We start from the raw sequence: 23,053 nt of genomic DNA, 5'->3' as shown, positions 1-23,053 counted from the left end.
TCTGATGCGGAGCAGTAAATCTGCTGGGAGACGTAACAAAAGTGAATTTGTCGTGTCCCGTTCTTTTCCGCAGTAGGGAAAACCTAGAAAATCACGGGGGTATCGAATTGCCCTTGTGACACTACTTGTTTGTTATTTTAGTCATTACCTTAACTGTTAATGACGTTCAAATGTTTAATTACTTATTTCTGTAATCTTTCTCATCCAGTCATCTGCACTGCAGTATACGGTGCAGGTGACACGATGCCGGGTGTCAGAGTGACCAATACGATATGAATAATCACCACAATTATCAATCCTGCCGACCTCACTGAAGGACCGAATATAAGCTGATAATCTCAATGTGGTATAGCTAAATTTGGACTGTATGTGTTTGCGGAGTTTGGAATTAAGTTGTCGTCGGAAATGCAATGACAGAATATGAGCTGATAATATCTGGTATAGCTAAATCTACGAATTTACGCGAAGCGAGAAACTGGCGATAACATGATTCCAAACTCCGCAGACTGCTAATCATAATGCGAGAAGTGATGATGCCCAAAGTAACGCAATCAACGGACTTACTTCTTCATGCGCGAAACGCATCCGTGTAGGAAACCAAACACAACCCAAACTAACCGCGAACGTGGTAGAATGCACCAGCAGTACGAGTACATGGAGAAGTACGTATTAAACGCTAATGGGCTGCTGTAATCGGTCACCGGCTTGTGCATTGCAGTGCGGCGGGCAACGGCGGCCGTCCGGGAAGCGGACGAGAACCTCCAGGATAACTCCATCTTCCGACCCGGCTCAGAGCACCCCGCGACCGCCTTGTTGTTACCGAAAGTAGTCACGGTCGCGCTGGGAGGCATGGTGGAGTTGCGTCGCACAGTGCAGACACCCCAATGGGCGCGGCGGATCCTCTAGCTATCGTCCATCCCAACACCATAATCCACATCTTCCCTTGCCGGTGCGCAACCAAGTTTCTCCAGCGCGATGTTTCTCCAGACTGCATCTGCCTCACGGATCAGAGTGTACCGGGAGGGGTCAACAGTCGATTGTTACCAGCGTACAAATAACCCGCTTAGCACTAGTTTTCATTGCCTCACCCTATCGTTAAATAACGCTGTAAAAGATTTCATTGTTCTTGTGGGTCCTAATGCTTAGTCAAGCATGGAGAATATAAGAAATGTACGGCAATGCTGCTAGGAAATTCGTTTGGTTCATTTGGACGTTTCATTAGTGAAGAGTTGTTGTTGTATTGCGAGTACAGAGTAGTGTTGGACTGTTGGTTAAATACAAACTTCCATTAATTTTCACGTTACGACGGCAAGAATAATCGCGCATTTACTGTACAGTACAATTTAACGGGATCACGAGAACATTCATTTTTCTGATGGTCCTCTATAGAAACATCCGTCGGGTTGTACAGCAGCCGGTTTGACTGCTGTTCTAGTGGGTTGGTTAATCCACCTTACCACGATCTGTCGGCTGTTAGTGTGGGAAAGGCTGGCACGGTTGGCAGCGATGCTGACCGGAAGCTGACTACCGTTTACAGAGTGACACCGATGGCCGATGCACGATCATCCCATGGCGGTTAAGCAACACAACACGAGGTCATCGCAAGTGTTTATTAGCAAGTACAACGTGGCAAGGTTCAGCGAGCAAGCTGAGGAGCAAGAACGCATAAGCGTGGGGCAGGAAGCGCGGAGCAAGATTGGGAGCAAGCTGCAGCAAGACTAATTTCAAGAGGTTTCTGACCGCGGGATGCGATCGGTAAAAGTAGGAAAATAAGGATTCTGATCTTCATAACACAACAATCAATAAACAGTAGAGAAAAGCAATTAACACTCCTATCGCTACAATATTAATGTAATCTGCAGGCTACTCGGTAATTTTAAAGCAGTTGTGTCTGCTTGTAGCCCTCAGAGTTATGAATAGGCTTGACCTTTTGTGACCAATACTTGACCCATTTATTATCGATGATTTCCTGCTTATCGCTGTGCACTCATAACCGCTTAGCAGACCCGGCGTGACAAATTCACGCCTAAGCGCCCATTAAAAAACGTACAAATGCGAAAAACAACGGAAATCAGGAGAACTGCAAGTCATAGTTTTTTCTGTGCGACGACGGCCCAGCGTCGGGGCGACACGCGCGGATCAAACAGATCCACCACGCCCACATCCCCGATGTCGTCCCGTTCATCCAGCGCGCAGGCCCGGTCCAGCAGGATGATCTGCTCGATCAGCGGCGCCAGCAGGATCCGTGTCAGACACACCAGACGCAACTGCAGCTCCACGGGGGCGTATTCCCTGTACACCGCTTCCAGCTCCTCTTCGTCCATCTGTAACGCGCAAACCATAGAGAATTAACAATCCATTATTCTACAATTTATTGGTAGAAATTAAAATGAAAAATCCCAACGGCACGAAAAAAGGAAATCGGAATAGGGTTAATTTGTAAATAAATAGCAGATTAAAATTACAGAAGATTCCCCACCAAATAATCCCACGATTATTATGAAAATAAAATAAACATAATTTGCAAATAAATACAAATCCCCAATTAAATTAGGAAAACAGAGATTAGGAAAATAAATTCAGAATTAATTAGCACATCAACAATACAAACACAGGGACATCCCGCAAAATTAATTAAAAAATAAATCAAAAAGTACCAATGATCGGCAAGATTATTTAGCAACGAAAGGTCACTTTAAGTAGCGAAGCAATCAGGAAAATTAAATCAAAATTTCTCTATCCAACGCTCCGCACCGGTACATCATCCAGCGCTTCCCGCGCGTACGCGACGAAATCGCCGTTAACGGTCTTGATGCTGCCGACACTCTGCACGCGCTCCTCCAGACCGTGACGCCGGAGGACGACCTGCAGGAGAGCGCGGAAGAAGAGCGCCCGCACCGACCGCTCGAAGGCCGCGCGGTCGGCCAGCGTCCGCTCCACGCTCTGCGACGCCAGCATGCGCGCGTTCCGCCCCAGACGATACCGGCGCGACTGCAGGAAGGTGGACGAAGGGAATGCCGCAGCGGCGCTACAATTTCCCCCCTCAAACCTACCGACAACGGACGCTTATAAAAAAAGTACAATTCTCGAAAAATTATACAACAATCAAAAATAGGGAACCAATTCAAAAGGAAATAAAAGATATTATTAACACAATTTCCTAAAAATAAACGGCAACCGAAACTGAAGAAATCTGTAAAAGGAAAAAATAACGAAAACATAATCGTAATTAATTTATAAGAAACACAAATAAAATCCATTTCAATAAATATTCCCATCTTTTATTTTAAATAACTATGAATGTTCAGAAATAATCCATTTAAATCAAACTCCACACTTCTTTAAAAATAAACGGATACAAAAATGCTCCGATTAAATACAAACCCTGTCTTTTAATAAAAGAAACATTTACTCGTATATTAAAAAATAAATCCGTTTAAATAAAACCGTCCATTCTTTTTTAAAACACAAATAAATGCAAGAATAACGCCGTTGAAATGAAATTCCATATTTTTTTAAAAAAATAAACCGACACAAAATCATCCGCTTAAATACGTACCCTATCTTTTCATAAAACACAGTAAATACTAAATACTCGTATATTCCAAAATAAATCCGTTCATATAAAACCCTCCGATTTAAAAAAAACTGCAAAAATAATCCGTTTAAATAGAAATCCGCATAGTTTTCTCCCACCTTTCTTCCATTAAATGATAGCAGCACGGCACCAGCACCAATCCCGCGGCCTGATCATTCCGCTGAAACATGCGGATAATGTGGTCGGAGAGGCTGCCGCACGCGTGCAGTCCGCACACCACGAAACGCCCGTCGACGCCGTCCAACTGCGCGTCCTCGCCCACCGCCTGGCAGGCGAACGTCAGCCGCCCTGGACCGCCGCTGTCGCCGGCGACCGGCAGGCGCTTGCGGACGGCGTTCCACTGCTGATTCAACCGGCGCAAGCGTGTCGCGGCGCCCTGGATGTTGCTGGCCGACATCTCCACGCCCAGCACGTCCAGGCCGTCGCGGAGACTCAGCCAGGCGCTTAAATAGCCCTTCCCGCAGCCCACATCCACTACCTATCCATATTTCCATCCCTTTTATTTCAAAAATAATTACAGTAATTTATTTTATATATTTCACCGAATTTTTTTGATTTTATTTGGTAATTTTACTTTATTTATTTTGTACTGAATGAAAAAGTAAATTTAAATCTGACCGCAAAAAAATAAAATTTTATTATAAAATTAAATTTACGACAAACAAAATTTTTAAAAAGGGCCGAAGCATATGCCAAATTTCTCAAAACAAACTGTTTATTTCCGAATTCCAGGCACCTTAATGGTGCGTTACAGAGTCCAGCTATCCAGCACAAAAACTGGGGAAACAGCGTTTTTTAAACGAAAATTAAATCACTAATGACTATTAAAATAAATATAATGGAAAGAAAAAATAAAATATATAAATATAAAATAACCTAAGAAAAATAAAAAATTACACAAAACTTGGTAAATAATCCTACAAAAATTCTGCAATAAATATTGAAATATTATCTCGCAATTTCTAACAATAAATTATGAAGAAACGTCAAAAAAATGCAAAATAAATATCGCAGCGTACCTGCCGCACTTGACACTCCTCCGCAACGTCACGAACAACCGGCGCCATAGCACAAATCTCCTGGAGCTTCTTCTCCGACATCATCATGACACTGGCCAACTTCCCGTCCACGGCGTCCGCCTCCGGGGGCGGTCCACTGACCAATAAACGGCATTTACACGCCGCGTCCCGCGCCAGCTTCTCCCAGGGATTCCGCGCCTCTACGACACCCCCGACCGTCAAAAACCATCGTTCTACCAGGCAATCGGGGTACCTGGGTACTCGGTGATGGGAGATTTCCATAAAACCACGCAAAAGTCCCAGAACTGGGGAAAGAGGAGCGCGGGATCCGCGTCCTGGCTGGAGGGGAACAACGGGAGGACGGTGGTGTGGAAGAGGTTGTCGGTGATGAAGGGGGCCAGGGGGATGTCGGCCAGGGGGTGGAAGGGCTCGAGGAAGGCGATCAACTCCGATAACCTGTTGCATACCATGATCGTCAATGGTGAATGATAAATCCAGTGATGTGCAGTAATTGCTTACGTTCGTAGACGATCACAATCCGACATTCTGGTCGGCGGCGTTCAATGGATTCAGTAAAACGTCCCTCTAAAATTTACGCGCATAGTACAATCCGAAATAATACTTTCGTACAAAAAGCACCGCAAAAAGGCAGAACTGTTGAAGGCTTATTCGATTTTCGTAAAAGAAATTCGAAAATTTTGAAAGCGACGAAGTGAAAATACAATTTGAGACACTCTCACAAACTGCCGTCGGCTGGCGGCTGGCCTGGAGCATGGCAGTATAACGGTGCGACAAACTGCCGTCGGCTGGCGGTTGCCCTGGCGTCTATGTATGGTGGCCGTGTTTTATTCGGTCAGAGTCTGTACATGCTCGACGGGCGCGTCGACGTCGTGATTTGACGTAATCGAATCGGCAACAGCAAACCCCGGAAATATGCTTTCGTTGCGGGTTTGGGATTTTTTGTCGTCTGTGGTTAGTGGAAACGCTTGGGTCAATTTGTACGTCCGTTGCTGGACCGATGCGGTTCGTCGGCCGGAAGATCCGTAACAGTTTCCGGCAAATCTCGATATACTCTGTATAACGGCGGTCTTAGTGATACATCGATTAAGTTTTGTGGCAGTCTGTAATGAAATCCAACGCGGGAACCGCGGCCTCTGTCATGGGAACAGCACCAGCATCGGCTACTTTAGACGAAATGTTCTGTGTGATTAGACCGCCGATTTCCGTAGTCGGCTGAGCCTGTGCATTTAGTGCAAATCTGTCCCTTTTGTAAATAACCTGTGAGTGTATCGAGATCTGGAAGAAAGATCAATTCCCACTTCCGGCATACCTCCTGGATATGGTCCAAGTAAAAGATAACACCATGCACAATGGGAAACCGTTAGTTTTGGACGTTACTGTTGCTGGTACATTTGCCCAAACTTACATAGGCCAGACATCCCGTGTTCCAGGAAGTGCAGCTGAAATAAGAGAGAATCGAAAGCTTGAGAATACGATGGATTGGCGGTTCGCTACGTAGTGCAGCCCTTGGCATTTGAAACTACGGGAACCTTCGGACCGCGCACAAAGAAATTTTTCAAGGAACTGTCAAGAAAAATTTGAGAATGTAATGGTAACCCTCGGTCGGGAGAGCTTTTGCGTCAGAGATTCAGTACTGAGATACAACGCGGAAGTGCAGTGTTAACATTTAATGACATGAGAGACAGCGAGGACTTGTTTTAGAGATTGGCTGATCGGGAATGATTTGTGCCCGATGTTGTTTTTCTTGGCAGCTTTGCTATGGTCTTGTTTATATGATACCTGGTGTGTTGTAAAATATTTACCGTAAACACCCGCAGACACGAAAAAAAAACACCATGCGTTATAATCTGCGGAAGCCGGCACGGATCGCGGTTGCACGGGCAAAGCAAGTAATCGGAGGGGGGACTTGAGAGATGCGTTTAATGCGTCTTTTGGATAAAATCCTTGCTGTTAACTCTAAAATTCTCGATGCCAGTTCTGTACCTGCCTTTAAATTTCTACTCAAATCTGTGGATGTGTCTTGGTTTTTACTTGCATTTAAATTATTTTTTGTTGGACCCGACTTGAATGCCTAAGATCACCGAACGTCACTAACGATTTTGGATGTTTTTTCAACGGTTAAAATTTCATCGTTTTAATAAAGGCACATCCACGCAGACGTTCAGTTGACGCGTGTACATACTGATTACTGGCTGATGCCGAATGTAGAATAATTATTTATTATTGTCACTGTTGTTTTCCAAACAATTTACTTTTTCGCACAAAAGTATTCATTCGCCATCAGCGCTGTGATGTCGTGCATGATCAACAACGTCAAGCGGCATAAAACGAGTTCGCTCAACTTTGGATAAAATAAGTAAGTACTGTATCTTAGTAGAATGTATAGAATTATTATAAAAAAATCATAGTAAAATGCTTTAATAATAAAGTAATGTTTTCATCAGTAAACAGTGCGTAGAAAAAGAGAGCCTACAACGTTAATAAAGCACGACGAGCTGCAAGAATGAACATTATAACCGGCACACTAGCTGGCCAATGTATATTTAATTAATGTAACGGAAATGAAGTTAAGCCGGTTAGATCCAGATGTCGGAGGTGCAGTCGCCGCCCGGATAGCGCACCTCGTGTCCGCGGATGGCGCCGTCCGGCTCACTGGCCAGATCCACATAAAAGTCCGGATCCACCGTCATGCCCTGCGGCGTGCAGTTCAGCAGGACGATGCCGCTGCCCTTCCTGCACAAAGGTCACACAGCGCTATACGCATCTCTACGCGGTAAATTCGCGGCTTGATCGTATGCGCGCAATATATAAGCTATACCGGCATTGCCGTAATGATTAAAGTATGATTAATAATGCAACCTTAAATAGAAATTATTAAGCAATAAATATTTTATTGTCGATTGCCGCGACGTACTTGACCATTTGCGGGTAGAACTGCTTGTCCCACGGCGTCAGCAGCGACGAGGTCACGTACAGACGGCGGCCGTCGCGCGACATCTGCAGCATATTAGGCCCCGCCCTAAACACATCAATTAATCATTAATTATTATAATAATGCCCCATGCATCGCTGCACCATACCAAAAAGCACAACAAATCGCAAAGGTCATCATTATATATACTGGCATTAATATTGTACGTTTGACAAATTTTACTACAGTTGGCGACTGACCAGATGGGATGACCTTTAACAACTAGCCGCGCCGGCTGCGCATCCAGTTCCTCATCTTTCGTGACCTTTATGCCGGTATCGCTGCAGATTAGGCCGCCGAAAAAGACCTAAACGAGCGGCCCATCAATCATCTATATGGAGCTGATTTGAATTGATGCTGAATCGGTGTAACAATTTTTAGGCATTTTTATATAGCGACAGAGCTGGATATCGTACCGAGGAGACAAGTTTGGGATGGTGGGTGTCGCTGATGTCGTACTGCCGCACATCGCCGTGCAGCCAGTTGGCAAAGTACAAGAATTTATCGTCCAGGGAGATGAGAATGTCCGTGATTAACCCCGGCATCACCGGCAGTGACCAGTTCTCCACGTGTTTAGCCGGAACTTTGATGACCGGTTCCGTTGCCCATTCTCCATCCTGTCGTTAAATAAAATGCATCTTCTTAGTTTTAATTTCAGTTATAATGCCGTTAAATCGGCCAAATAATAAACAATAAAATTGCTAATAAAAAAAATTGTATACAGATACGTAACAAAATAGTAAATATTTAAAAAAATAATATGAATTTAAAATTACTGAAAGTAAACGGTACCTTTTTGAAGAAGCGATAGACGACGGACTGCAGCGCCGCCCCCACGAAGCCCTCGCAGGCGGCCGGGTCGTGGAGGAAGCGGACTTCCAGCGGTATGGCGTTGATGTCGTCGGCGTTGCCCAGGCGGATGGACTTGATCAGTGTCTGCTGGTGCCAGTCGAAAAAATTCAGCGAGTGTCCCAGAAGATCTCTAGCCGGCTTGGCGTCCTCGATATTGAAGCCCTTCATAAAGCTGCTCGGGTGCCCGAATTCACTCGAAATCTGCATAAAAAAACCCCAAATAATTACAATCGTTAATGTGCAATTCAAAAGTTATAAGATAAGTTTCTATACAATCAGCAATATTTAATCGAAAAATGCAGAACCGGTGGTTACTTACCAATTTAACACAACAGTAAATAATTTTCATTAAATGATATAACGGAAACTACTACTATGTGGTAATTACGAATAACAATATAAAATTTATTTGGGATTAAAATACAGACCGGCATAATTTTTTTTGAAAATCGAGATTTAACGATTTATTAATAACTCATTTAACACACCGTACGAGACATTTATGCGTTTCCTTATTATATAATTCTTGAGCATCATACGACCACAAACAACTAACAAAAACAGTGTTTCAAATAATTCTTATAAAATAATGAAAATAAATAGAATTATATCGCGTTGTGTAATATAACGAACCCGATGTACAGTAATTCTATTTTATTTATTTTTTAAAAATTTTTTAAAATAAAAAAATTTAATTGAATACAAATTTTGTACAATTAATTTCTTGATTAATTTTTATTTTGCAGACTGACCATAATGTTATGGCGCGGTTGATACCAGTAATCGTAACCCATAATCTTCGTATCATCGTGTCCCTTATTCCACAATCCCTGGGGCTCAAAGGTCAGCCCGTCCAGCAGGAGGAAGGCGCCACGGGCCTTGTCCTGCGTGTCGCCCATATAGGAGATCATGACCTCGCCGGAAGGCAGACAGTGCACCGTGTGCGGGTAGGCGATGTTGAAGCGCTCGCGGATGGCGGCGCCCTCGATGACCTTATGCATAGCCGGCGCGCGCGGATCGATAACGTCGACAATGTGCAGGTTGCCGCTGGCCAGGCCCGGCACGATCAGGAAGCGCCGTTTGATGGCCGGGTGCCGGCAGCTCACGCAGCTGTTCCACCCGAAGTGGTGTAGTTCGTCGCGCGGATCCGACGAATATAAACGATGGATAACCTGCCGTAAAAACTGCCAATGAAAACTTAAAAAAATTAAATTTCACACAATTAAAATATACACAATTTTTAAAAAATTTACAAAGCGTTAAAAATAGTTTTGAAATTAAGCGTTCGCCGTTAACGCAAATAAAGTTGCTATTAATAATTTATTCCGTGATTAGGTGTTTTATGATATACGGTACCGGCATCATGCAAAGAGATTCACAATGCCACGAGACGACTACGTCTTGTTTATTAATACGTTATGAGTATTCTTCATATTGTTTTGTATTAATTAATACAAAAAATTATTTTGTATTAATAATTTACAAATTTTTTTGCCATCAAACCGAAATAAATTACTATTTAATAATTTATTTAATGGCTATTTTATATACGCATAAAATAAACGGTTGCACTTATGTATTTCGTAATAATTTTTTAAACAGCGGTACATTTTACTGAAAAATCTAATCTGCAATTATATACTAGTAGTAATTATGGTATCTGCTAGATACAGCAATTTATTTTTTACGTGAATGTTTTCAAAAATTGTTAAAAATTTTTGATAATTTTCGGGCTGTACCTTGCCGTAATCCTTGGACTCAGGATCGGCATCCACCGTGGCCAAATATCCCGCTTTCGTCGCCTGATTCTCCTCCGGTTGCAGACAGAGCACATAGATGACCTTTTCGCGCGGCAGCGACATGGATTCCCGCGGCGACAGCACCTGGCTGCGGTCGCCGAAACACTCGCACGCCGACATAATCAACGCTTAATTGATGCTGTACGTAAAGGTCACGTTTGCCGGTACCCGCACAATTAATTCCCTAACGAACTGAATGCCGGCATTTTGACGCGCGATGTTTATTTATCTATGCATTCCAATGTCGGATATGAATCAAAAGACAAGCGTAACCGATATGAATCAAATGCAGTAAAAATGTCCTGATGCGATCGTGTCGATGCGAGGAAATTTGTCCTGGAGTTTTTATATCGGCTGACGATTAAAGCGGTACGGCACCACGCGATCGACGAGACGAACCCTCGATTCATGCCGGAAAGGGTGGGATCTTCCGGCTTTCATTCTTGATACGAATCATTTAAAAAAGATAAGAAATATGCCTTATTAATTAGACACAAAATAAAATTTAAGAGTTGTGGAAAGACAGTTCGAATATTATTAAAAAATTAAACACCTATATAAAAAAAATGGAAAAACAAAATAATAAAACATTTAAAAAAATAGAAATAGTCGAAAGATGAATTAAAATTTTACTAAATTAAAAAAAAAGTGAAAAAATAAAACAGTGATAAATTAGTAGTAATATTACAGATATTCATAATATGTAGTTTAAAGTAATAGTAATAATAATAATGGCTTCGTTAAAAAATTAGCATGAAATTTAAATCGTTAGTAAGCGCAATGAGTCAGCGTGGAATTTATCGCAACAATTTTTCCGTCTCGTGTAATTTTAATTTCGTTAGTATCTGTAATTTGGTCTGTTACAACAACCACACATTCCAACACCGTCCACCGCAAGAAAAAAAAACTTTCATTTTTCCACTGACAAGACAATCAACATTTATTCAATTATACCGCCATCCGGTGGGCGGTGGTGGAATAATAAAACAGTAGAAAAGACAGGAAAGAATACTGCACGCACACGTCGATGGTAAATGCAGGATGCGGCCCGCGGGCGGCTGGCCGGGCGCCGTTGCCGTTGAGGGCCAGCGGCGTGGGGCGGGGCGTGGGGCGGTGGCACAGCGGCGGGTAGTTGGCCGGGCGGGTCAGCGGCCAGCCGAAGGCTTCCGCCGGCTCGCGGCACTTGCTGTCCTCCTCGTGCGACAGCCGCAGCGGCCAGTCGGCCTGCGTCAGCCATTTCAGCTGGCAGTCGCAGCGTAGCGGATTGTCTGCAATAAAAAACTGCAATTACTTAATTTATTTAATTTACTTGAATCTATATGATAGAAAATAATTTGTAATGAAAAATAATAAAGGCACTTATTAATAAAAATTATATAACACACTAGATAAAACATAATTATCAATAAATAAAATTTATATGTTTAAAGGACGCAATTGCATTAATAAAGTTTTTTTTTCACAAACCGGCTTCTTCACACGACGAATTCGCAAAATCAGCCATTATTTGTTTCAAAATTATTTTATAACTAAATTGTTTTATGTAGTAGCATTTCTCCGTTTTTTTTAAATATAAAATAATAAATATGATAATTTTTTACTTGCAGTACCTTATTTTCAATTATTCTTATTTTCTATATACATAGATTTAATATTAGAAATGGTTATTATAATATTAAAATATTAGAATTATGATATTAGAATTATAATATTAGAAATAGTTATTTTATTTGAGGTGCTTCATTTAACCGATATTCTGCACATACTAAATTCAAGTGAATATTCCCAACAATGCCGGTCGCTGTCATTTATACAATCACCCCACTGACCTATTGGCCATTCATCTGCGCTGTCTGTTATACGACCGGCAAAGAATGCCGGGATTTTGCGGCTAATTGCCGGAGCGCTTTATCTGTTTTGCCGGCACGGAATCAATGTCCGGCTTGTTCATTTGACCGGTTTAATTCTGACAAACAGGATTACCGCCGATAAAGTGGCTGTTGTCAGCCAGTGGCGGCCGGATTAGCGACTTGTCGTCGGGCAACCGCGGTTGATTTTAATCCCAATATTTAAAGGATTTCATTCTTGCCGAAATAAAATAGCCGCATAATCCGCAAACACTTGAATGTATTGTGTTTTTTCTAGAATGTCTCTATAAAATTAAGGCCTATATTACTACGAAAAAAGATAATATATAAATAAAAAAATATATTTAATAATAATTTTAGGATTTAGGTAATATTTATAAGTTTTATAATTTAGGTGTAGTAAGCAGTAAAAAAATTAGTAATAATAATAATTTAGTTATAAAATATATGAAAAGAAAAAAAAGATAATATAATATATATTAATGAAAAGAAAAAAAAGCAAGAAATGAATAAACAAATTTGAGAAGAATAAAATGAAACAGTGATATAAAATATACATTAATGGATGAAAAATAAAAATGGTAACAAATAAAAATATTTATAAAAAAAACAAGAAAAATATTTTTAATATCAGTTTCTGTACAAAATGTAGTAAGCAGTAGAAAAATAAACTATAATTTATAAAACTAATTATATACGAAACGAAATATCAATGACGATGTATTAAATCGTTACGTTCGCCGTGTCAAATTATTACACTAGAAATTTAGTCTAATAAATATTCCTTGTAATATCGCAGAAATAAATTGGTGATTATTTGCTGCAGCGTTCCACACTGATATATAATAGATTTCTAATTATATTGTGTCGGAAATTGATGAATGGTGTTGCAGTGCACAGCCGTTGGCCTAATCCGGGCAAAAGGGGGGAAGCCGGGTCGGGGGCGCGCGCTGGCTGCATTGCCGGGATTAATCCCGATCCGGCAATCATCCTTCCCCGTTTTTCCCGGCGTTCAATCACCGCACCCAGCGGTCATCCACAGCCCGGGCTTAATTACATCCCGTCAAACTCATTAACGCGCCCCGGCCTGTGCCCGTCGCCGCCCAGGGGCTGCGTCTATCCACGCGCCGCTGCGCATATGGAGCGGACAGTGTGTATATGCCGATAGCAGATGAAGTTGAGACCAGATATGCGTTCCCGTATATATAAATTATGCAGTATAATGAGCAATGTCAATCGCCAGCCGGACACATATTGCTTACACTGTCCGCGCCGGCTTGTTGGCCCGTTAATGGTCAACAGCGGGACCAGTGCCGGCAGCCAGGGAGCACACATGTACGGCTGCAGCGGGAGGGAGGGAGATAGATCGGCGCGATGGTGTTTTAATTATCCCGATGGACGGATGAGGCGCGTATATATACGATGTGTCGATTATTAACGAGCCTTTACAACCGCGGATTTATCAGTTTTCCACGCAGCCATACACAAACATGGCAATTTACTCCGACATCCCCGGGAAGTTGATTGCATTTGACAGCCGGGAAATTATCAGAAAACATATACAAATTATTTCAGCGTAATTTATATTCTAATACTCATACGTGCATTTTCAAAGCTCCAGCTGTTATGACAGTGGCGTTAATTAGCGAAATAATTAGTTTTCGAACTGCACTTTTGGAAATAATTTTAACAGAGGTTATTAAATTTTGATACAAATTCCTTAGTTTATTTTCGCCTTATATTTATTTATTTTTCCTAATTTTATTTATTTAATTTTTTGATTTATTTTTTATAGCCCCGAAAATTAGCAACTTTATTTATTGAATTTTTTTCCTCATATAAACACTGATGCGTAATATATTTTGTTATTTATGCGTATTAACATTTTATTCAATTTTTGTTGTATTTTATAAAAATAATTTTTAATTGTTCAAGCCGGCTGAAACGCTTGCTGAAAGTAGCCGGCATCGGTGACCTTTAAAGCGCTTACCGTGTATATCGAGGATTTTGAGGCTGGACTTGACCGGCTTGAAAGTGGCCTCGTGGAGGGCGGAGAGGTTGTTGCGGGCGAGGTAGAGCCATTCCAGCCGGTGCAGGCCGTGCAGCGCTTTGACGGAGACGTTGCTGATCTGGTTCTCCTGCAGGTACAGGAACTCCAGCTGGTGCGCCTTGGCGAAGGCGTGGTCCGGCAGCTCCGTCAACGAGTTGTTGCGCATATTCAGCTGCGCCAGATTCTCCGCTGTCCACAACGCTTCCACCGGGATCCGCGAGATATTATTGCTCGACACTGCAGTTATGATAAATGTAAATAACGGGTAAAACGAAAACCAGCAAGGACAGCAAAACCTTCTATACGAAATATTTTTTGAATTTTTTTCCGGGAAAAATCGGAAAATGGAAATTAAAATTCGGAAAAATGTAAAATAATAATTACAAAATTCGAAAGAAAAATAGAATACAGGTAAAAAATATATGGAATTTCTGGAATAAATGTACCGTCCAAAAGTTGCAGTTTGCTGGTGAGCGCCGGCGTGAAGGCATCTCCGGCGACATCCTCCAGACAGTTATGATTCATCAACAGCACCTCCAGATTATACAACTGCGCCACCGGGCCCGGCACCCGCCGGAACACATTATGCCCCAAATCTAGCCGCGTCAGTGACCCGGTGACCCCGTGGAAAAACTCCTCCGGCAGCGTTTCCAGTTGATTATGCTGCAACTGCAACTCCTCCAGCCGCCCCAGGGTGGCCAGCAACCGCGCCGGTAACGTCCGGATACGGTTGTGACCCAGCGTGATCTTTGTTAAATTATCCGATCCGTTGAAGGCGAACAGATGAACCTAGTAAATAATACAATAACAAACATAAAAATTTAAAAATCAGCCAACAGTAACCGAGCGCGAAGAGCGAGGCGCTACTTTTAACTGATCGTCAAGAGCATAAAATATGTCTGAAGCCACGAAGAGCGTCATGTAACACTTTTCCAATTCCACAAATATTGCCAAATAAAATAGTCAATAATAACAATAAAAAAAAGAAATATTAGTAATGATATTAAAAATTACTAGAAATGTTTTATAATAATTAGAAAAATTTTCAAATTATTTTTTAGTTTAGTTTAATAATTTATTAATGATAATAAAATCATCTCGGACCTGGTCGATATCGTTGTGGTCCAGGGTCAAGGTGTGGAGTTGGCCGAGGCCGGCGAAGCCGCTAACGTGCAGGCCGGTGAGGAGGTTGTGGGCCAGGTGGAGGACGCGCAGGGCGTGCAGCCGGCGGAGGGCCTCGGTGGGGACGGCGGTGAGCAGGTTGCCGGAGAGGTCCAGACTGTGCAGGTGGCTCTCCAGGTTGAAGAAGGCCATGTCGTCGATCATCTGCACGTTGCAGCGCGTGATGAACAGATGCTGGATGTGCAGGTGCTCGAAGCGCAGCCGGGGGATCTGCACCATTTGGTTGCCGCGCAGGCGCATGTACCTGTACAGCCCACCGGTAAAATTTGTATACAGCCATGATCCTATTAAGTAAATTTTGGATTATTGCATATTTTTTCCTCATTTTTTTTTAATAAGAATTTTTACTCAAATCTTTAGAAAATGTTTCAATAATAAAAGTGTTTTCATTTCTGAAAATAATCAGTAATCGAAATTGTGTTCATAATAACAATTAATTTCCAACGGGAATTTCTGGAGTAACCTGCGGAACAAGTTGCAGTTAAAATAAAGGTAAGTTCGTTCCAATGAATTATGAAACAAATAGGATTAACAATAATTACAAAAATAATTATCATTATACAGAATTTTTTCCGATTTTTTTCCAAAAAATTGCTTACACATTTTATTAAACGTTAAAAATTAAAAGTATTGTTTCAAGGAAATTATTACTAGCAATAACATCTGCGTCTTTATACATATGTACACAATCGTGGTGCATAATATTTATTTTTCGTTAAAACAAGGTTATGACGAGCGCTGATACATGTGCAGCGGGAGGAATTTCCCATGCATACAGATCGTGTATTCCGCGGGAGTGACAGTCCAGGCAGTGCAAATGTAGGCTAATACACGCGGATGCCTGTCAGGGATGTTGGCTGCTTGTTCCTACTGTCTCCCTCTATCCTGTCCTGCTCATCTTACTGCGCATGTACACACGCACTGCCATATTGCTTTACACATGTCCGGCACTGGCTGCGCGCCCAACATGTTCCCCAATCAATAATTCATCATCCCGCGCCCCTTCCCAGCCTGGTACACCCGGTAATTCGTCTTTTGTTGACCCCGAAACAACCACCAGCACAACGTCTAAGAAATCTAAGAAACCTAAGAAATCTACGAAATTCACAAGTACCCACTTGCGCCGGTTGTGCTGACGTCAGCCACGATTACGCGGCGGGTTAAGCGGCGGGCAATCGGCGGTTTGTTTAAACAAACAGCCGGCAATTAATTCTCATCAGTGGCCGCTTAGTGCAGCGTGGAGTGGTGCTTGCGATGGGGCGCAGTTTGCTGTCAATGATTTGTTTCTTGAGATGCGCCGTATGTATAATATGTGTGTCTATACAGATGCACGCCGTTCACACAGACCAACGCTCAATTGGTGGTAATTGGGTTTGTGCGATGGCATGGAACATATTAGGAAAAAATAACAACTCCTCCACCTTTAAACTGCACGCCGCGTCTGTATACGCGGCCACTCATGCGTAGCTGCACTGTGTGGCCCAAAGGAAGAATGGAGCAGATGTTTGACTGACACACATTGTATCTTCTCTCTATGCCGCAGCCGGACATTTTGATTTGTTGTTCCGTGCTAAGATGCTGCGTTTTCCGTACACTGTTCTAACGGCTCCCGAACAAGCCGAATGATCCACCGTACAGAGTGATTCAGCCGGTGATATATTTTCCCTGCGTGCGGCGTAATTTCCCAGTTAACGAGCATCTCCTGTCTGATATTGCTCAATTGCTCCACATTCCCATGTAATATTTTTCAAAGAAATTGGGGGACGTTGACAGTAACACGAAAAATTGTTTTAATTCTATTAGAAATATACATCGCAAAGCATTGGCTAAACGAATGCCTAGCGCGTAGTTTTCCCATAAATTACAGACCGTGGGAAAGTACTGTGCATAATGTTAAAACATCGCTAAGTGTAAATGTGTAGAATGAATAATTAATGTGCAAAGAAATGGCTAAAAAAATGCGCAACGAGGCTTTTTTCCCATAATTCAGATATTGTGGGAACGATTTTCATTCAGTGCAAATATAAAACTAAACGAACTAATCATAAAAAAGTAGATGTTTCTTTTTAACTTATATTGGTCAACCACCTTGCTTTTCTAGTAAAATCTTGTGAATACCTGTTCCGCACTCTTTACTAATTTTATTTAAATTTTTGAACCGTGGACTGACTGGCTAATTTCTTATTTTTCGGGTCTGCATTAAGAATATTTAGTTGGCGTGATATTTCTTCAGCAACTCTTTGAAAAAATTTTGTAATGAGAGCGTGTACGTACAGAGCGTAAGATAGGTGACTTACTTGATAGGGGTTTCCTTGGGGATCTTATGCAGCAGGACACCGATCTGGTCGACATCGGCGTTCTCGCAGACCACCTCCAGTCCCTCGGCAGCATCGTCCAGCAGACGGCGACACGTGCAGGGCGTGTTGAGCAGTTGCCGCGGACAGGTCAACTGGCGCCGGTTCTGGCACTTGCCCGGCTGCAGCTGCGTGGACAGTACCAGCAGCACGCACAGCGTGACAAAGGTCAACTGCACCTGCAGCGCCCACACCGGCTGCATCCACATGGCTCACACGCACACTATGCACATCCAATCGATGCTGATTAACCGGGATAATTATTTTCCGAAGAAGAGATCACTTGAAGTAGTAAAAAAGGGCAACGTTGCAAGTAGCGTTTGGTCTCCAGACAGAATTATTATTATTATTATTATTATTATTACTATTATTATTATTGGCGTTGATTGCCGGAAGATATAGTGAACACGAAGAGAGAATGCAGTTAGATTGATTGTCTGTGGAAACCGCAGCGCGTCAAAGATTAATTATCACGGCGCATTCAGGCGTGATAATATTGTATTAGGATTCCGCGTGGCCGCGGCTGAATCGCCGCAATGACGCATCCGTCGTCGGCGCAATGCTAAACCAACACGGGAGACCGCGGCACGGACAAATTAATTATCCACAATGTCATCTGGCCCGACGCGTAATGATCTGGCAATCATATTAGCCAGGGCCGTGCGAATTATGTGGCAGCGCCGCATATATATGTGTATCGATCCAAGTAGCCTCCGAGCCGGCGTTGTTGTTAGATCATGGATTACATGCCCTATCAATCCTCATCCGCGGATTCACCGTCAAGATGATGCTGGAGAAAAAAAACACAAATACACCATCCACTCATCGCGCGGAGCTGACAAACTTCCCCAAACGATGGATAAGGACGACGCGCGACGCGGAAGCGGGACAGCTGGCAAGTGGGGGAAGCTAAGCGGGAATCAGTGCGCGACGCGATGAGGATGAGCAGGAGGATGAGTGTGTGATTGTCTGTCCAGTGCTCTGAATGTCAAAGTGAAGAAATGCAACCAAGCGGGCGGTGTACACTGTACAGCAGCGGTCAGTGGCCAGCGTGCGGGATAGCGTGTTATCAGACTGATAGGAATAATCGTATATATGCGAGCAGTGCCGGGTTTAATTGATAGGTTGCAGCTTGGGCAGCGATTAGTGGCGATGCCGTCTATCCAGATGAGAAATGGCCGATTTCGCAGCTGGCCATGGATGACTTAACGGCGCTTATCCACAAGCTAGGGGACGGGGAGCAGGGCAAAGCGGATGTACGCCTAACTGGGATGCGAGTTAGATAGATCGGGATCGGATGTGAGCCTGGGAAATGGCTGGCTGCCAGCGCGAGAGAGCAAATATAAACCCGATGCCCAGTGCATCAGTGCCTTGATGGTTAGAGCCACCCGGATGTGGATGCCGGTGGAATGACGTACATGCGCTGATGGATTGTGAACTGTACGCACGTACATACGTACAACTGCACTTCCTGGTTTAATCATACAAGGTGCTGCTTTAGCTGCAATATCCGGGTTTAAACTGCGCGCAGCTGTTTAAAGCCGATTGCGTGTGCACACGTACGTACGCCATAATTAGAAAAAGTATTAACAAACAGCAAGAATGGCGCAGCTGCGCTGTACTCTGCCGGTGCAAGTATGATCGCAATATCCGGGTTTTAATAAGCGGCGTATAGCCGCTTAAACTTTAAAGCCGATTGCGCGTGCAGTGTGTACTCGTACGGCTGTAGAATGACACCGGCCGGTGCAGACGTACGAGTGCGCGTCTGTACTTTGTATTATACTCGGGTATTTGTTGCTTGTGCGTACGATTACGCTAGGCATCCAACTGATGAATGGGAAGTTATTTTAACGGTGTATAATCAGATTGGCCCAATACAGGAGCGGAATTAAAAAGCGCCGTTTTCACATGGGCTAATTTCTCTCGTCAAACGCCGTTAACATTTCAAACATCCCTGTTGTCAGAAAACGGCAGTGTTTGCATACTGTAAAGAAAACACTGCAGCCGGTTCCGTTGCACCAAGTGAATGCCGGTGGAAATGAAAAACGATGCAGCACAGCTGGACGGCGCGCTGCCGCGTTACACAACGAGTGTTCCCGCTGCGAATTAAATTCCCTCCACTTTTTCCATCCCCACGAGCAGCGCCAGTTCGACATGTCGCAGCTGCTGCAACACGAAACTGATGGATGGCATGATATTCGCTGATTTACCGGCATCGGTGACCTTTTGGTTTTTTGCGCATTGGTTTATGTTATTCTTATTTTTTTCTCATGTTTTCTTGTGTTTTCTTATGTATTCATAATTCAGTTTGACCGGTGTTCGCGGAATTACCGGCATCGGTGACCTTTCGGTTTCTTCGCATTGGCTTATGTTATTATTAGGTTTTTTTCATATGGCTTGTTATGTTTTCTTTTGAATTCATAATTCTTGAACGATGCTCGTTTATCTACCGGTATCTGTGACCTTTCGGCTTTTTTGCATCGGCTTATGTTATTCCTATGTTTTTTCACGTTTTCTTATGCTTTCGTAAGTTTTTTGTTGTCTTATGAATTTCTTACTTCTGTACACACGATGCTCGAAATGTGTGACCTTTCGGTTTTTTTTGCATTTTTTGCACCCGCGGGCGGGGGGACGCGGAACCGGCGTCGTTTTCGCGCAAGAAAAGTGAGCAGCTGGATCGGAAATGATGCCGGTTTCGTGATTAAACTCATCAGCGGGCGCAACTCATTTAATTTCGTCCCTTTAATTCCCTTTTTCCCGGTTGCATCATCCCGAACTTGTCGTCTGGCGTGATGCGTCTTTTGACGCGCCTATATACAGGCGCTCTTCCTCATCATCCCGGCCAAACCACTCTCATCAACGTTAATGACACTTTTGTACTCGATTAACTGGCGCGGGATGTACACGGTATTATAGGCAATGCGCCGGCGTTTCTACTGTAAATGCAGCTAGCGCGGGATGGAAAGGAAGGGCACTTGCTGCGCCGGAACAAACATCGATTGTTGCACTGTTTGCCCAGCACGTTAATATTGATTATGCGTCCTCGTCCATCTCCGCAATGATATTCAACTATGCTGCAGTCTGTGTGTAACGCCTAACGCGCTGGCTCATCACTTGCGCCATGTCAGCAATAATTTGTATTTGCATATTTTAAATTATTCATTCCACTGAGTAGCGTTATTTCGATGTGACAAGAAAAATAAAAAAACAACAGGAAAACCGTTCAATAAAAATCATGCAAACGCGGCAACACTTAATTAATATTAATCAATCTAAAAGCGAAATATACTTAGTAATTTAATTCTGGTCCTTCTTGCCTACTGCTAGATTTTTTACGCAAAATAAAATCGTTTAATAATACGAGTAAATTAAACCTGGCATCAAGATTGAAGAACGATCATAAAATAAAACAAGGACTTAATAATTAAATCAATTTTGATAATATATTAATCTAAAAATTAATATAATCTAATTTTGATAATATAAAAATTTTTAAATATTTTTATATATAATATCTAATATTAATTTCTTTATATTTAGCAGTAGCTATATAATATGTACTTATAGTGTAAATATTATTATTTAATGCAATCCGTTTTCAAATATTTAAAAAATAATATTTCAATTTTATTTCGCGCCTTTTAATACGAAAATTTTAAAATTGATTTTTACGGAATATATAGACGACAGGAAAACGGGGGCCGGATTAAAATGCAGTCCCACTCCGGCATGTAAAACGGATTACGGGCACTAAACACCATAAATGCACTCGAGAATGCAGCAGCAATCAGCGAACAATAAAGGTCAACTGTGTTATGTTCCCGCGCTGCAGCAGCTGCTACATGTATATATGTCCTGTTTGTATGTTGATGTTTAAGCGAATTATCCCGGTTAAAAGGGGGACCTTCGTGGGACAGGGCATTCGACGCCGGAATGATCCGATTAAGCGGGCAACGCAACCAGCGGAAATTGATTACAGACTGCATACGCGGATATCCACGATAAGACGCGTATATACGCATCAAGGACCGATTGGACTCGATAACGAGGAGGCTGCATCTTCATCCCGGATATCGCTGCCAATGCCGGTATCGATCGGCGCATATATATGTGATGTATATGTTGACCAGGGGACACTTGATTTGTGTAGTGTGTATGCGCATCAATTACCCGATCGGTTGCTCGTCAAGCACCTGTCGGGCTGACTTCCGATGGGATCCGCGCACCTGTTGGACGGTGGAGTGCACTCAACATATATATACGCCAATGGCCCGATTTGTGTGCTGATCGATGCTGATTGGATTGGGCGGATTGCGCACGGGAAACGGGATCACTTCCGGTCATTGCGGGATGGGGCTGTATTGTCTGCACCCCCCTTGTCCGTACACTGACCTCCATTAAAGAAAATAAGGAGAACATGTTATGCATTTTCAGAATTTTGTATACAGTAAATGTAGAAAATGTAAAATAGTTTGCAAATATCTTCAGGATTTTGTATAATCTATTCATTGACAATTGTTTTTGTGGGATTTGGCACATTAATGTTCTTGGTGGAATGATTGAGTTCGTTATATTTTTCAAAGTAAAACTTACCGTTACGTTGGTTGCCCATCAGAAGCCGTAGTCCTATTCATCGCCTCGACGCACAAATTACAATACCAATTAGCCACCCCAAAAGAATCCCTAATAAAATTTTCTTTGCGTATATAAATTAAATTTTTAATTTTCAGAATTGGGATTATCATAAAATGATTAAGTCTAATTACATACACTAAGTTGTGTGTGGGTCGACTTTGAACTTTTATGCATGAAATCTTTTAAACTAATTTGACATAATTTTCCTGGTTTTATCCAGGTTTGTGGACCTTTAGTGTATGAAGATTTTATTGGATTCGTTTATCATCTCAGCAGAGGTCTGAATAACGTGTCAGTAGAATGATGATTTTTATAAAAAGAAATAGTTTTTAAAGTAATTATGGTACTGTATATGAACATCACTAACTGCAGCACATAAGCACACTTTTGGGTGTTCAAGGAATCAAGGGAGTCTGCCACTTCACTACAATGGCCAGCACTAAAAACTACAAGTAAACGCTACTAAACATGGAATGGCCGACTATAACTCCGAGTAATTCGTCATGCTACCGTGCCACTTCAGTAACGTTTTAAACAAACAAACAAACATTAAGTTTTTTATTAACAAATAATCAGCATTAACTGCTAGGAGAAACATTGATCATTTTCCCAAATAAAAATTAATTCTTTAAATTTTGTGCGCTGTTTTTTGTTCACATATAGCACAATTATCCTTGGCGTAGAAACGGGTGCTGTACGTTTGA

The 23,053-nt window shown here is 42.4% G+C and overlaps 3 protein-coding genes across 3 annotated transcripts; all 3 read right to left on the bottom strand.

Moving 5' to 3' along the window:
* Positions 1 to 1,917: 1,917 nt before the first annotated feature.
* Positions 1,918 to 5,310, bottom strand: LOC129601174 (probable methyltransferase-like protein 25). Its single transcript, XM_055499913.1, has 6 exons — positions 5,137 to 5,310; positions 4,871 to 5,073; positions 4,618 to 4,817; positions 3,697 to 4,076; positions 2,755 to 3,049; positions 1,918 to 2,324 (listed from the first exon to the last, which is right to left on the bottom strand). Exons 1-6 carry the CDS (start codon positions 5,160 to 5,162, stop codon positions 2,088 to 2,090), a joined length of 1,341 nt encoding a protein of 446 aa, XP_055355888.1. The 5' UTR covers positions 5,163 to 5,310; the 3' UTR covers positions 1,918 to 2,087.
* A 1,553-nt stretch (positions 5,311 to 6,863) lies between these two features.
* LOC129601171 (methanethiol oxidase-like) lies at positions 6,864 to 10,573 on the bottom strand. The gene is made up of 7 exons (XM_055499908.1): positions 10,201 to 10,573; positions 9,214 to 9,633; positions 8,402 to 8,662; positions 8,026 to 8,226; positions 7,810 to 7,916; positions 7,553 to 7,657; positions 6,864 to 7,371 (listed from the first exon to the last, which is right to left on the bottom strand). The coding sequence occupies exons 1-7, from the start codon at positions 10,378 to 10,380 to the stop codon at positions 7,215 to 7,217; spliced, it is 1,431 nt and encodes a 476-aa protein (XP_055355883.1). The 5' UTR covers positions 10,381 to 10,573; the 3' UTR covers positions 6,864 to 7,214.
* A 514-nt stretch (positions 10,574 to 11,087) lies between these two features.
* Positions 11,088 to 19,024, bottom strand: LOC129601173 (insulin-like growth factor-binding protein complex acid labile subunit). The gene is made up of 5 exons (XM_055499911.1): positions 17,658 to 19,024; positions 15,283 to 15,604; positions 14,625 to 14,967; positions 14,119 to 14,415; positions 11,088 to 11,528 (listed from the first exon to the last, which is right to left on the bottom strand). Exons 1-5 carry the CDS (start codon positions 17,921 to 17,923, stop codon positions 11,209 to 11,211), a joined length of 1,548 nt encoding a protein of 515 aa, XP_055355886.1. The 5' UTR covers positions 17,924 to 19,024; the 3' UTR covers positions 11,088 to 11,208.
* Positions 19,025 to 23,053: the final 4,029 nt, after the last annotated feature.

Source organism: Paramacrobiotus metropolitanus, unplaced genomic scaffold, assembly GCF_019649055.1.
Source record: "Paramacrobiotus metropolitanus isolate TYO unplaced genomic scaffold, Prichtersi_v1.0 Parri_scaffold0000217, whole genome shotgun sequence".
In the NCBI taxonomy this organism is placed as follows: domain Eukaryota; kingdom Metazoa; phylum Tardigrada; class Eutardigrada; order Parachela; family Macrobiotidae; genus Paramacrobiotus; species Paramacrobiotus metropolitanus.
The sequence above is the reverse complement of the archived record's forward strand: the minus strand, read 5'-3'. Positions and strand labels throughout refer to the sequence as shown.

Excerpts from the sequence above, each read along its gene's own strand:
- LOC129601171 (XM_055499908.1), bottom strand. The coding sequence starts at position 10,380 with ATGTCGGCGTGCGAGTGTTTCGGCGACCGCAGCCAGGTGCTGTCGCCG. Across the intron at positions 8,227-8,401 it reads TCTATCGCTTCTTCAAAAAG|GATGGAGAATGGGCAACGGA; the intron begins GTACCGTTTACT and ends ATTTAACGACAG. Across the intron at positions 7,917-8,025 it reads ATCCCAAACTTGTCTCCTCG|GTCTTTTTCGGCGGCCTAAT; the intron begins GTACGATATCCA and ends CCGCTCGTTTAG.
- LOC129601173 (XM_055499911.1), bottom strand. The coding sequence starts at position 17,923 with ATGTGGATGCAGCCGGTGTGGGCGCTGCAGGTGCAGTTGACCTTTGTC. Across the intron at positions 15,605-17,657 it reads CCCAAGGAAACCCCTATCAA|GTACATGCGCCTGCGCGGCA; the intron begins GTAAGTCACCTA and ends TGGGCTGTACAG. Across the intron at positions 11,529-14,118 it reads CAAAATCCTCGATATACACG|ACAATCCGCTACGCTGCGAC; the intron begins GTAAGCGCTTTA and ends TTTTTATTGCAG.
- LOC129601174 (XM_055499913.1), bottom strand. The coding sequence starts at position 5,162 with ATGTCGGATTGTGATCGTCTACGAAC. Across the intron at positions 5,074-5,136 it reads GATTGTGATCGTCTACGAAC|GTTATCGGAGTTGATCGCCT; the intron begins GTAAGCAATTAC and ends GGTATGCAACAG. Across the intron at positions 3,050-3,696 it reads TATCATTTAATGGAAGAAAG|GTTTGAGGGGGGAAATTGTA; the intron begins GTGGGAGAAAAC and ends CGTTGTCGGTAG.